Consider the following 12,700-nt stretch of genomic DNA (forward strand, 5'->3'; position numbering starts at 1 on the left):
GCCAGCAAAGCAGGCCAAGTCCTGAAGTTAAACAGCAGAGGACTTGGAGATAGAATGGTCTTACTGGTTCTTCCTTCAGGTGCAAGCCCTGCACTGTGACACTATCTGGCTTTTCCCACAGAGCAGAAAACCATGAGCAAAGGCAAAACTGAAAAAAAACCTATCAACTACCCAAGCTCCTGCACTCTGCAGGAAATAATCCTATCAAACCAGAGCAGACACGCTGCTGAGACACTCATCCACGTGCTCTGGTTATCACTGCATCATCTCGTCAAGGAGGCGGGTACAGGCGGCACAGCACGGACTGCTCGGAGGTTACCCTGGCGTTCCCCTCCGCACGCCTGGTCCTCCCACCAGGGCTGCCAATCCCCGGGAACAGGACGCAGCCCCTGCTGGCCTGCTATTTCTGCTCCTGAAGCACAACTGCTTGAGTCAGAAAAGAAACAGGAGACCGTGGCAGGACATGCAACTGGGACCCCCAAAGCCTCGGTCACAAGCAGACAGCACCTCAGCATCAGCTCTCACCAAACGAAGGCACGTCCGGGAGCGTCCCCACACCGACCGCCCACCCTCCAGCCGGCCGCCCCACCTCAGCTGGTGACCGACCTCAATGGAAACAGGAACTTTGGCCTGGAGCGAGCAAAACCCAGGTCTCGTATTGCTTCACAGCAGGTGGGCACTCATTTGCAAGGAGTGTCCTATTTCAAACCAAAATAGATTTCCATACACAGATGACCTTCTACCGGGGCAACAAATTTAAATGACATTCAGTTCAGTTACTTCTGTCTTGGTACCTGTGCGGACAAGTCCCCGGCAGCTACAGTGCCTTAAAGCTTGGGACTCACTTAGAGAGGTGTGCACTGCAGAACCAGAACATTTTGTATTTATTTTCACACCTCCAGAAGCTCAAACGAAGCCTTCATCCCAGTATGCTGGCAGAATATAATAGCTAAAGCAGAGAATTACAGGGACACTGAACCGCACTGCTAACCTGCCACGGGACATGACAGGCTGCACCAAGGTTTGCGTTTGCACACTCTCACTGGTTTTAAAATAAATACAGGATGGGTAAATGTAAATTTTAATGTGACCAGCTGAACACCTTCTGAAGCCCAGCTCTCCCATTTCAACTGAGGATCCAGCTGGTGTTATAATGACCAATCCGTGAGCATCACAACTCAGAGAAAGCAAATACTAAAGCTCTGTGGATCTTTGAGAATCCTTCCAGAAACCACAGTGAGAACTCCTAAGCACTGGCAATGTAAGAAGTGAGTAAATAAAACTTGGGCAGCTCGGTGTCCCCTTTCTGGCTCGTTCAGTAAAGACAAACAGATCGTGTTCATCACTTCCAGCTAAGCACAAACCTCTGAGAACGGGTGAGGGAGAAAAAAGAGCGATCAAGCAAATCCACACCACAAACACCTGCAGCAACAGACCAAAAGAAAGGCAGTACTGGGAGTATTTTCTCCAACCAGTCACGTAACGCTCGCAGCGAGCTCTTTGCTAGGCCGGGGCACGAGGACTCGGTCAGACCCCACGACCGCCGAGCCCCCGGCAGCCCCCGGCAGCCCCCGGCAGCCCGGCCCGGCCGCACGCGGTGCCCCCCCCCAGCTCCGGGACAACGCCGCCGCCGCCCCGCGCCCGCCGGCCCCGCGCGGGGAGCGAACCCCGGGGCCGGGTGCCCGCCCCCGGGGACACCCGGGGGCTTCGCGGCGGGCCCGGCCCCACGCGCGGAGGGGCTGGGGGGCCGCGGGAGGGGACGGCCGGGCCCCGCCGCGCCGGGCCCCGCGGGAGCTCACGGGGCCGGGGCCGGGCCCGCAGCCCCGGCCCGGAGCGCGGCGGCCTGGCCGTGCCGAGGGGCCGGGGACACTTAACTGTTGCCCGCGCGGCGGGCGCTGGGTCGCGGCTCCCCCGGCGCAGGCAGAAGCAGCTCCTCATCGCCCGGCGGGGCGGCGCGGGGCGGCCCGGCGGGAGGAGCGGCGGGGGGGAGCGGCCTGCGCGCCCGGGCGGAGCGGCGCGGGGCGGGGAGCGGCGGCGGGCAGGCCGCGGCTCGGCGCCGCGCGGGGCCTCGCCCGGCGGGGCTGGGGGCCCGAGCCCGGCCTGCGGAGCGGCGGGGCCGCAGCACGGCGCAGCTCGGCCGCGCCCCGCTCCCCGCCGCCGCGCACGCCCAGGCCCCGGCTCCGGCCCCCGCCCCCGCGCCCCCCGGCCCTAGCCCCGGCCGCCGCGGCCCCCGGCCCGGGGGAGCCGCCCCGCACTCACCGGCGCGGCCATGCGGCCCTCCTCCCGCACCGGCCCGACGCGAGACCGGCAGCGGAGGCAAACCCGAGCCCGGCTCGCCGCGCTCGCCGCCACACCCACGCCGGGGGCGCGCAGGAAGCCCCGCGGGGGGACGGGGTCCCGCGGGGAGCACCCCCGGCCCCGGGGGCTGCCCTCGAGCGGTGCCCCCGGCGCAGTGACGGGGAAACGCGGGGCGCCCGGCCCGAGGGAAGCAGGGGGGCAGCTCCGCGAGCCCCGCGGGGCAAAAACCGAAACTTTGGAAAGCAAACGCTGCCTCTGTGGAGTTGTACTTCGGCAGAAACCTCTGAGTAGTTTCTCCCACCGAACCCCGAGGCACGGTCCGTGAGCTCTTGGAAGACAGGTGATGTCCAGGGGAAAAAGAACCGGAGAACTGTAGTTCTTTAAGTCCTTGCCCTAAACCAAGCTGCCCAAGCTGCATCTTGGAGAGTGGCAGCAGCTGTTGTAGATCAAAGAGCAAATTGCACCCAGCCGAGCTTGTTCTCTTCTTGAGAGGACAGCTTGCAGTGGTTAGGGGATAAGCAGTTCTGGGAGCCTCCTTAACTTCGGTCATACATTTGATTCTACCTCTCACCAAGGCCCAAAAACCAAACTAAGCAGATATAGTCCAGAGAATCAAGTGTTTGACAGGGCAGCTGGACAACCAGAAGCCATCAGAGGCCTGCTCACAGCACAGAAGACAGAGGTTCTGTGGCATTCTGGGCATTATCATCACATTCCAGTGACGAAATTGGGAGCACATTTGCTAAATTAGCAGGCAATGCAAATCATAGTGTAACCTGGAACAGCAGCGTATCCTGTAGCTATAATCATTTAAACTAATCCTGCAGCCATCCTGCATTCAGTTCTGAGCACCTTACTTCAAGGGAGATCATCAAAAATAACCTGAAGAACAGGAAGATTGATGTAAGGACTGACATCAATAGCCTTTGATGCAAGACTGAAAGAGTTGGAGTTGTTAAATGAAAAAAATGGGGTGAAAGATGAAGTAAAAGAAAGGGGGAAACATTAATTTGTAGGTGCATTAAAGAGGAGGGCAATAAACTGTTATGTCCTCTGTGGCTAGATTGAGAAGTGATGTGTATGAATCGCAATAAGAAAGATTCTGCAAAGGTATGGTGAAAAACTTTACAATGAGACAGTGAAGCACAGCTTGGAGAGTTTTTCCACAGAATCACAGAACTGTAGGGGTTGGAAGGGACCTCCAGAGATCATCAGGTCCAACCCCCCTGCCAAAGCAGGTTCCCTAGAGCAGGTTGCCCAGGTAGGCATCCAGACAGGCCTTGAATATCTCCAGAGAAGGAGACTCCACAACCTCCCTGGGCAGCCTGTTCCAGAAATCAGATCAGTTTTGTCCCTGATCAAGCTGAAAGACCACCTAAAAACAGCTTTCAGACATCACTAGGCATTCCTTTGGGGCAGGCACAGGGCAAGGTGATCCCCCAGGTCTGTTAAAGACTTAAACACCACCTGCTGCCTGTGCAGAGCCACAGTTTCATTTGTCCTAGAAACATGGCACTCCCATCCTATCTGGCATTTCCCTCCAGTAAAGCATGTTAGATTTGCACTTGCTGAACAGAGGTAATAGCCAGCTATTCTTAACCACAGCTCTATTCCCTCACTGTTCAACCAAGGCATTCTGGCTTCTACCACATGCAGCCCTGATTGCTGGTAGTGGCTTCTGGGTCCGAAGATTAAAATATATATAGAGAGAGAGAGATAAGGAATACAATGCTTTTTTTTCTCCTCTTTCTCTTTATTTGGAGAGTAATTTAGACAGAAGGAAAGATGATGCCTGGTGGAAAAGAGAAATATGTCCCATACATAATATATGCCCCAAATGCCCTATTACAAATACAACAAGATTTCCTGAAGTGGAGAAGTTGTTACACATTACAGTGTGCTAATACTCCCCCATGGAGATGCTGATACTGAGTCTTTAGTGTAATAATATTAAAAATCCTCGAGTTTCAATAAGATCCTCCCTGCTACCACAGCAGTATGAAATGAATTGATTCCAAAGGAAGACTAATTGCTGCTTAGTATCCACAAAATATTCTAAGATACACTGCAAACATATATCCCAACGTGTCTATGGCATGATCTGCAATAACATTTTTTTCCAAGAGACAAGTCACTTTCTAGCACAGTTCAGCTGCTCCTTCCCTGCAAGGAGCTGCCCACAGCAAGCACCACCCTGCAGCACAGCATCAGCTTCCCCGCTGGGGGTGGCTGGCACAGCTCAGGGTGAGGGCTCAGCTCTGCTACATACAGAGACCTTGAAGCCTTGGCAGAGTTTTGAGTCCAAGGGAAAGGCACTATTGTGTTCTTTCACAGAGCATAAGCACAGGCTCTGAATCAGCAAATACTTGTACACTTAGCATTAGGTATGTGAATAACTATGCTGCAGTTGGTTAATCTACCACCATAAAGTTACTCAAAAGTATAAGTATTTGAATTGTTATCCACTGAATATTTTAACATAATTTTTCAAGGTGTTTATTTTTTTGTTCAGCCACATCTCCTCTGAGTTCTGCAGTCACACAAATATTGTCCAGTTCACACCAGTGTCTTGTTTTTGGGATGCTGAATAGGAGGAATTTAAGCCAGTCTTGACTATCACAGTGGAGCTGTGGCTGAACACACACTCATCCTTCTCATCCTCCAGAACGTTGTTCCAAGTTATCACACATACTTGCCAGGTTTGTTAGCAGTGAAGGGGGGCTCTATTTCTGTTACCCCACTCTGGCAGCTTGGATCATCACCCTTCCTGCTAAACACCAGAGCCAAGGCCAGCCCACTGCTGCTATCATTCCTCAGGGCCCAGTGCTGGGGACAGCACTGGTTCACAGCGGGCTCATACTGCTGCATGCACCACCCCACCCCACTCCCCGTGCCTGCCTTTAGAGAAAGTCAGCCCAGAGTTCAGCTGCATGCTGAAACTGCTGCAGGTCAAGGCTCAGCGGCTGCCACCTAGTTTTAGGCACACAGATTTGTTTAGCCTGCTGCCTTTAAACTTTGTGCACCAAAATGTCTCCATACAGCTACTTCCCTTCTATATTCCTCATTTAAACTTTGATTATTCTGAAAGGAATTAGAAGGTCCTAGTATCTCCTGTGGAGGTTTTAATTTAGGCACCTCTGTAACTGGGAAAGGTATAGCTGTCAATGCACATCTCCCAGCCACTTGTGCATCCTGGAGAATAGCAACTGACAGGTAGAATGAGGGAAGTGCACAAGCACAGACTAACCGTGTCCTGAGATGGCTCTGGGTGGCTTTTATCTCTAATGATTCCCAGGCAGGGTTTGCCAGGTACCCCGGTAGTTACTGAACCTTCATCCTGTCCTCAGAGATAGTGAGAGCCTTAGGCACTGCATTGCCCTGCCTGAAGGTCAACAGCAATAGAGCTAAAACACCACTTCTTAAAATCATGACAAATTCTTAACTATAGGAAACAACCCATTCAGGGCAGGTTTTTGAAGGCTTGCAAGCTCTGCAGCAGACACCTGCCTTCTACTGGGATGCGTGTGGGTTGCTTTTTAATAAGGTGATCGCAAAGCATTTCAGGTAGTGACATGATCCTGAGATGCAGGAATATTTCAGGAGCTCACTAATCAAAAAAAACAAACCACCCACCAGATTTCACAGCATTTTTTGCATTTCATTGTACTTTGAGTTTAATCTTTTATTCTTATTCAAGAAGGCTGTGTAGTATTTCCTGCAGGGAAGAGTACAGTTTACTACAGCAGTTCCTGTTTTTGGCTATTTGACATACCTTGGTGCACATTATTGCTGCAGGCCAGGCTGCAGTTGGTGAGCAGAGCTCCTGGGCAGCCAGGCGAGGCACGCTGCAGGCCTGCAGCCCCCGGTCCTCCGAGCTGCTCCAGCAGAGCAGGAGCTCCCACTTCCCCACTGCTGCTGCACCGACCCTTTCTTCTGTCTGTTTCGATTTGGTCTGGCCACAACACCAAGGAAGTGCACAACATCAGCTGAAAGACAGCATGATGTCAAGAGACATTTCTAAACTGAAACTTCCACCGTATTCTTCTGTCAGCTCTGTGCTTTGTTACCAAGGTGCTGTGGCTGTGCTCACCTACCCGCAAGGCCCTTCAGTGAAAAGGCATGCCTCACCCCATATCTTCATCTTTGGGCAAATGAAAGTAAAACCCCAAGCAGCAGCCCGAAGTCTGAGGCCACAGCCAGCAGCACGGCTCCCAGGTCTGCTACCTGACCCGCACCACATCTTCAGCCAACCTTCCCCTCCGACTGCGGCCAGACAGCCTGGTGGCACACAGCTTAACTGTAAGCATGCTGTGACCCCAGGACAGGGTGCAAAGGATGATTTTTAGAAGCACCAAGTATCTTCGTGAGTACATAGCTTGCAGACAGTACTAGTTGGTATGGAATTGCAAGAGCCTGAGCAGAATGCACAGGCCTGTCTTTAAAGCACAAAGCAGCAGCAGCGCTCAGCCCACTATTTATATATTATGGATCATAATATTTAAGTGGCCTGACTATAACCCTGTAACTGGTTTTCCTTGACAGAATGAGTATTGCTCAGCACATACTAACAGCTGTCTGTAAAACACATTTATGAATTGTTCATAAATTTCCAGACAGCACAACTGCAGCACTGATGCCTGGCCACCAATCTCCTGCACCCCCATGCTGGCAGGTCTGGGGGCAAGCTCAGGCTGGACCCAGACACTCCCAGTGTAACTGGGAGAGGTACATTTCATCAAGTATCAGGACAAAGATCTGACAAGCTGTCACCCTACCCGCTTGTTGGAGAATATGCAACTGGAGCAGACCAGGCCCATCGTATTTTAACCCTAAAAACACAAAGCTGCCTGTAGCAGCGCTGAATGCTGCTGCAGCGAGAAGGCAACACCTCAGGGCCCCATGCAGCCAACAGAAAGCATCCATAAGTGAGAAAGGCATATGAACATGCCACTTCAGCCAGTAATTGCTTCCAACGATGAGCATTAACCTTCTTAGAACAGTACCAAAGGAACCATGAACAAGCCAAGGACCAAGCACAAGGACAGAAGCGGTAACGGTGCAGTGATGCCTGCATACTACGGACACAAGCATACCAGGAAGGGCTCCTCAGGCCAGGACATCAGTGCAGAGGTGATGCATGGAGAACAGACAGCTCTGCTCACTGATGTGAGATGTCCTTAACGGTCCCTCAGGTCTGGCTTCTCTCCTACCTGGTGACAGAGGTGCTTGGAGACATGAGCCCCACAGCCCCCATGCCAGGCCCTGCTGGGGGCTGGATGTCCGCTCAGAACAGCGGTAGCGGGCAGCTCACTCTCCTCCTTCACTCATGCCAGTTTTGCAGCTCCCAAGGCAACACCACAGCTCATGCAGGAGCCTCAATACAGAAGGGAAAAAAAAAAGAAACACTATTTAGTGCTATCAGTTCCTCACTTAGCCCCAGGTCAGCAAACCACTAAAACTGATGTTCAATTTTAAGCACATGCTTAAATAGTTCACTGAATTAAAGGAAAGGCTGCAGGGTCAGTTACTCAATGGCAGCCCCACAGGGACAGCCTGAGTTTCTGCTTATTGCAGTGAGACAGCCCAAGTGAGAGCAGCCAGAGTCACCAGGGCATCAGCCCCCACCCCCCACCCCACATGAGGGTGCTTGGCCATGGGCTGGGCCAGCACCTGTGCTCTTGCCCCAGGTCAAGGTCTGGAGCCTGTCAGGTTTGGGGCAGGGACCAGCCACACACAGCAGAGCTGCAGGTCACTGCCTCCTGCCCCCTGTAACAGGCTGCCAGACACCCTGGGGTGAGCTGGCCATGGGAGCAGGGGAGGCACAGGCAGCATCCCACCAGCACCTGCAAGCACATGTCCAGGACCCCGCAAGGGAGGCAGCTGTAGCCCTGCCAGCTGAATTCCTCCAGTTCCACCCTATGCACATTTACAAAGTTGTTTGCAAGTGCACTCACTACCTGGAACATCATGAGTGAGTAACACCTGGAAATTATTAAAAATATCCTTTATAGCTAATTGCTCTGAACCATTGTTTGTGATTCACTATGCAACAAAGTTTATCAGGAAAATGTACTGTTTCTCAAGTTTACATACTTTCTTATCCTATACTCACTACTAAATAGCACTGACACTATATTTCCAAATATAAGCCCTGACATCGCGTTATAGCCCACATCAGTTATGAACTAAGGTACATCAACCTACAACAAAATCACGATTTACAGAGCACCAAGTGACAGCCACAGCCAGGGCAAGTGTTCAGCCTTGCCCTTGTGAAACAGGCTCAAGACACTCCTCATCCAAAGATTGTCCAGGAAAAGGGACCTCCATCAGCTCCCTCCTGTGACATGGAAGCCAGGCCAAAGCAGCCCTGGGTGGCACAGGAGCAGTTTGCCCAAGGCGCTGCCATTTTAATGGCTCAGCACCAAAACCAGGCTCTCCAGACTCCACTGCCAGGACCAGCCCCATTTGTTCTGCAGAGACACCCTGGGACTGAGTTGTAGCTGCTCTTCCACCCAAACACAGGAAAAAACACACCTGTATGCAGCTTAATTACCAAGAACTGCCACACACCCAGGTTTTCAGATTATGAATAATAGCTACAGTAAGATGGAGACTTTTGCTTGAATGATTTTGAATGATGAACACATTTGGGGAAATAATGTTTTCTTTGCAAACCTTCTCTGATGAAATGCCTTGCTTTTTGGCTCAGGGCAGAACTGTCAGGGCTTCCTTGAAGCAGGAGTAAAGCCTCAGGCACGAGTTGCCCTCTCCTTTTAAACAGGAACAGGTCACTGCAGCAGCTGTTCACTGCTCAGGGCCCACCAGTACAGGCTAGAGGCTGGCCTAGGGTGTCCCTATGGCCACTGGAGGGGCAGGAGGGAGTTGGACTCAGCCCATACTGCTCACTGCAGTAATTAGTCCTCCATGGGGATGTGTGAAGGGAAAAGCCATGGTTAGTGGTTATTATGGATGCAAAACTGCTGTCACAGGTACATGCTGGCAGACAGCATTCAGATGACCTGGTGTTTGCAAAAAGGAATGCTGGTGAATAATTTAATAGGTGACCATTTGGCAGGCAGTGACAGTAAGTCAGTCACAGTTCAGCTAACTTTGCAAGACTTTCTAAGAGCAGCCCCTTCTTCATTTAGGGATACAGGACCTCAAAAGCATGGCTCTGATCTTTAAACTTAAGAAAGCAGAGCACAGCCAGTACCCTTCGTTCTTCCTAAACAAATAATTAACATATTGGTTACAAAGCTGCAGCCAAAGAATTTATACCCTTGGTTCCAACTCAAGTCCACCCACCAGCCTCACTCCTTGCCACTGTGAGGTGTGCAGGAGCACAGCAATACCAGGTGCCACCAAAGGCTCCATCCCCTCCTTTCAGAGGGCATTGGCTCCCATCATCACAATTCCCAGGCCAGCTGGCAGCATTAGCTGCTGCTGCTTGGCTCCTTGGCTACTGCAGCTTGTGCATATTAGCACCCCAGCGAGCTTCTCATCCATCTGACAGCATTCAGCATGCATAACGATGCCAAAGTTGGTCATAACTGGACAATTACAGTATCACTGGGAGAGCAGAAAAATTGGAAGATATCCTTACTGAACAGCCAGCAGGAACAGCAAGAGCCTCCCCAGCCCTGCTCAGGCAGTCCCCAGGCACAAGGTCACCTCCCCAAGGGCTCACCACACCCTCAGTTGCAGGCAGGACACAGCCAGATTACACAGCTGAGGCTCAGGACCAGAGATGGGGGTATGAGCTCAGAAACAGGGAATCAAATGAAAAACCTAAGGCCCCCCTACCAAGGTCCTGGCCCCACTGAGTGTTTCTGAGCATCCCCATGGTACAACTGCCTGCACAATCCACCATGTAGACACTGAAGTGACAGCAGGGAAATGGCTGCATACTCAACACCTGCTTTAATATCCTTCCATCTATACCGATACTTGAAGCAATCTGTAGGATTCCTCTAGGAAAACACATTGAACAATCCTTACAAGGGGGGAGATGAATCCAAAATGAAGCACATCATCCAGTTCCTTCAGAAACATTTCCGCATTGCTGAACAAGAGGATGGGTATCATGTGATAGTAGAAGCTACAGATCCTCCAGCATTACTAACAAGAAACTATTCTTTGAATACATGATTTGGCATCCTATTTTATTTCCTTTCTAGCTTTGAGTTTATTCCTACATAAGTTTTAAGGTCTTTGTTCCACAATTACATGAATGTGATTCCCTCAAAGCACATCTGCACAGAGCCAACACTTCTGAGGCAGGACACCTCCTCTGCTGCTGGGATCAATTTCTTGCTAACCAAAGCGAGGTTCAATACATTGTGAAAACACGCTTTCCTTCCAGTGTTTATAACGTGCTCCAACAGCACAATAATGAGCTGGCGTGAGAAAGAGAAGGGCTCCTCCAGTTCCTTTCTATCTGAGGAGAGGCTTGTGCCAAGCATAGCTTTTATATGGAAAGTGCTACATTTTTTCAGTGCAAACACTTCAAGAGCAGGATTTCATAAAAGGAAAAAAAAAGTCTCACCTGAGTCAGGAAGGTCTATTCACCGTATTTCTTCTTTTTCTATCAAAGGTCTGATTGTAGGACACTCTAGTCCTCCATCTTTTGGTAATCAGGGAGTTACTGCAACAGCTCATCTCATGCTTTGTTTCTTGGCTGTTCTGTTCATACTGTGGGTGCCACATTGCCCACTAGGGAGGGAGGAATGGTTGCACCAGTGCTGTGCTGGCCTGGAAGCCCGGGGCAGCACTAGCTAGAGCTGCTGCAGGATGAATAGCTGCCCTGGGTGCAGGCACCGCAGACGTGTGTGCACACAGGGGTACAGGAGCTGTGCTGAGGGCAGAGCCTGGCCAGGAGCCCTCACAGCACCCAAGTAGGCCACAGCCAAGTTCAGCTACCAGCCCATCACACACATCCGTGGCGTGAGGTCAGAGTTCAATCCAGGAAGCCAACCCACGGGTCAGGCTCAGGTCCTGCTGCTGGTCAGCTCGATGGGAATGAGACAGGATCAAGGCCAAGTCGCCAGCCTGCAGGCCAGAATCTGAAACAATGTGGTCCACAGCAGAGTACCAGCATGCTACAGCATACGGCTTAAACAGGCTGTGGGGCCAGAGTTGTGCTTAAATGTGCTCTTGGCCCCAGGCAGCTGAGGGGCCAGGTGGGGCTAGTCAGGCCATCAGGCTCCACAGGGCTCCACACCTGCATTGTCCTCAGCAGGGCTGGGGCCGCAAGTGTTTTTGTGACAGAGCACCGAGCCGTGCTCAGGACGCCCTGCCATCCTCCAGAGAAAAGGCAACTGGAGAATCCAACCCCGTGCCCGTGAACCGCCCCTGGGCTCATCTGGGACCCAAGCGGCGAGGTGCCCCATGGCATCTCAGCAGCCGGGCACGGCGCTGCGGGAAGGGCCTGGGGGAGCACAGGGCACTGCCAGGCCCCTGCCCACCCCACGCGGGGCTGCCCAGCGCCAGCTCCGGGCCGTAGCAGTGGGCCCCAGGGCGCAGCAGGGGCCTGCCTCCCCTCACCCGCCTCAGCACCCGGCAGTGGGAAACAGGGCTGAGAAATGCCTCATCCTGCCTTGCCCAGCGTGCTTCTGTTTTCATCTTGAAAGTGACAGTAAAACAGCGTCCACATTACGGTGACATTAGCAGAATAGCTGCCACAGGGTTGCCTCCTGCTTTATGCTTTTCAGGCAGAGGCCAACAGCAAGAGATCAAAACCTGTTTTTATGTTGCTTCAAAACTGTGTCAGCTCAATGAGCCAACAAACCCTGCAGTGACGGAGTGCGTCCTGCTAACGCTGCTTAGCACTTAGAGCATTAAATTATTGACAGGATGCTGCTTGTGAACCTGCAGCACTCCTGACCTAGATACTCATCGTCACTAAACCTGGAAGACAGAAGTCTCCAAAATGTCAAATTTGCTGAAATATTCATGTTGTAAATACAGATGGTATAAAATCTCCAGTGAGGTTGCAGCCTGCATATTTACTTATGTCAGCTGCACCACAGAGGGCGAATGAGTCAGAGGCACTTTATTAAATTCACACGCAATAGCGAGGAAAGGCGACGCACAATGTTGAATGGGCTTTAGGTGACACAAGCTCCTTGCATACATTACGGCTTCCAAGAGCAAACAGTCCTGTGCTCTAACTGAATGTTAACTCTGCTTTCTGCTTTGCCCTGCTGGAAGCAAGTCAAAGCTGCAGCATTATTTCTGCAACAGAAGGTCCAACAAGCACGTGGGCATTAATCCTGCGTAACGTGCCCAGCAGTGCCAGGAGGAGCCTCTCCTGCCCACATGGAGCGCGGGGTCCCAGCAAGGGTGAGGACGTCAGAGGAGACACGGGAGGTCTCCAGCCAGGGCAAGGTCTCCGGGCCGT

The 12,700-nt window shown here is 52.2% G+C and overlaps 1 protein-coding gene across 6 annotated transcripts in view; it reads right to left on the reverse strand.

Annotated features, from left to right (window-relative positions):
- MVB12B (multivesicular body subunit 12B) overlaps positions 1–2,360 on the reverse strand; it is a 68,934-nt gene extending 66,574 nt beyond the window's left edge. Inside the window, exon 1 of one of the 6 annotated variants that reach the window (XM_050714591.1) lies at positions 1,876–1,937. Coding sequence is in view for 2 of the 6 variants with exons in the window: in XM_035555276.1 (XP_035411169.1) it covers positions 1,876–1,938 (63 nt within the window). In the remaining 4 variants the exon portion in view is untranslated. Of the gene's footprint in view, positions 1–1,875; positions 1,969–2,259 lie in introns of those variants that run through there. The other 5 variants (XM_050714588.1, XM_050714590.1, XM_050714589.1 and 2 more) reach the window with 5 other exon arrangements.
- Between the last annotated feature and the right edge of the window lie 10,340 nt (positions 2,361–12,700).

The sequence above is a fragment of the Cygnus atratus genome, chromosome 19 (genome assembly GCF_013377495.2).
Source record: "Cygnus atratus isolate AKBS03 ecotype Queensland, Australia chromosome 19, CAtr_DNAZoo_HiC_assembly, whole genome shotgun sequence".
NCBI lineage: Eukaryota > Metazoa > Chordata > Aves > Anseriformes > Anatidae > Cygnus > Cygnus atratus.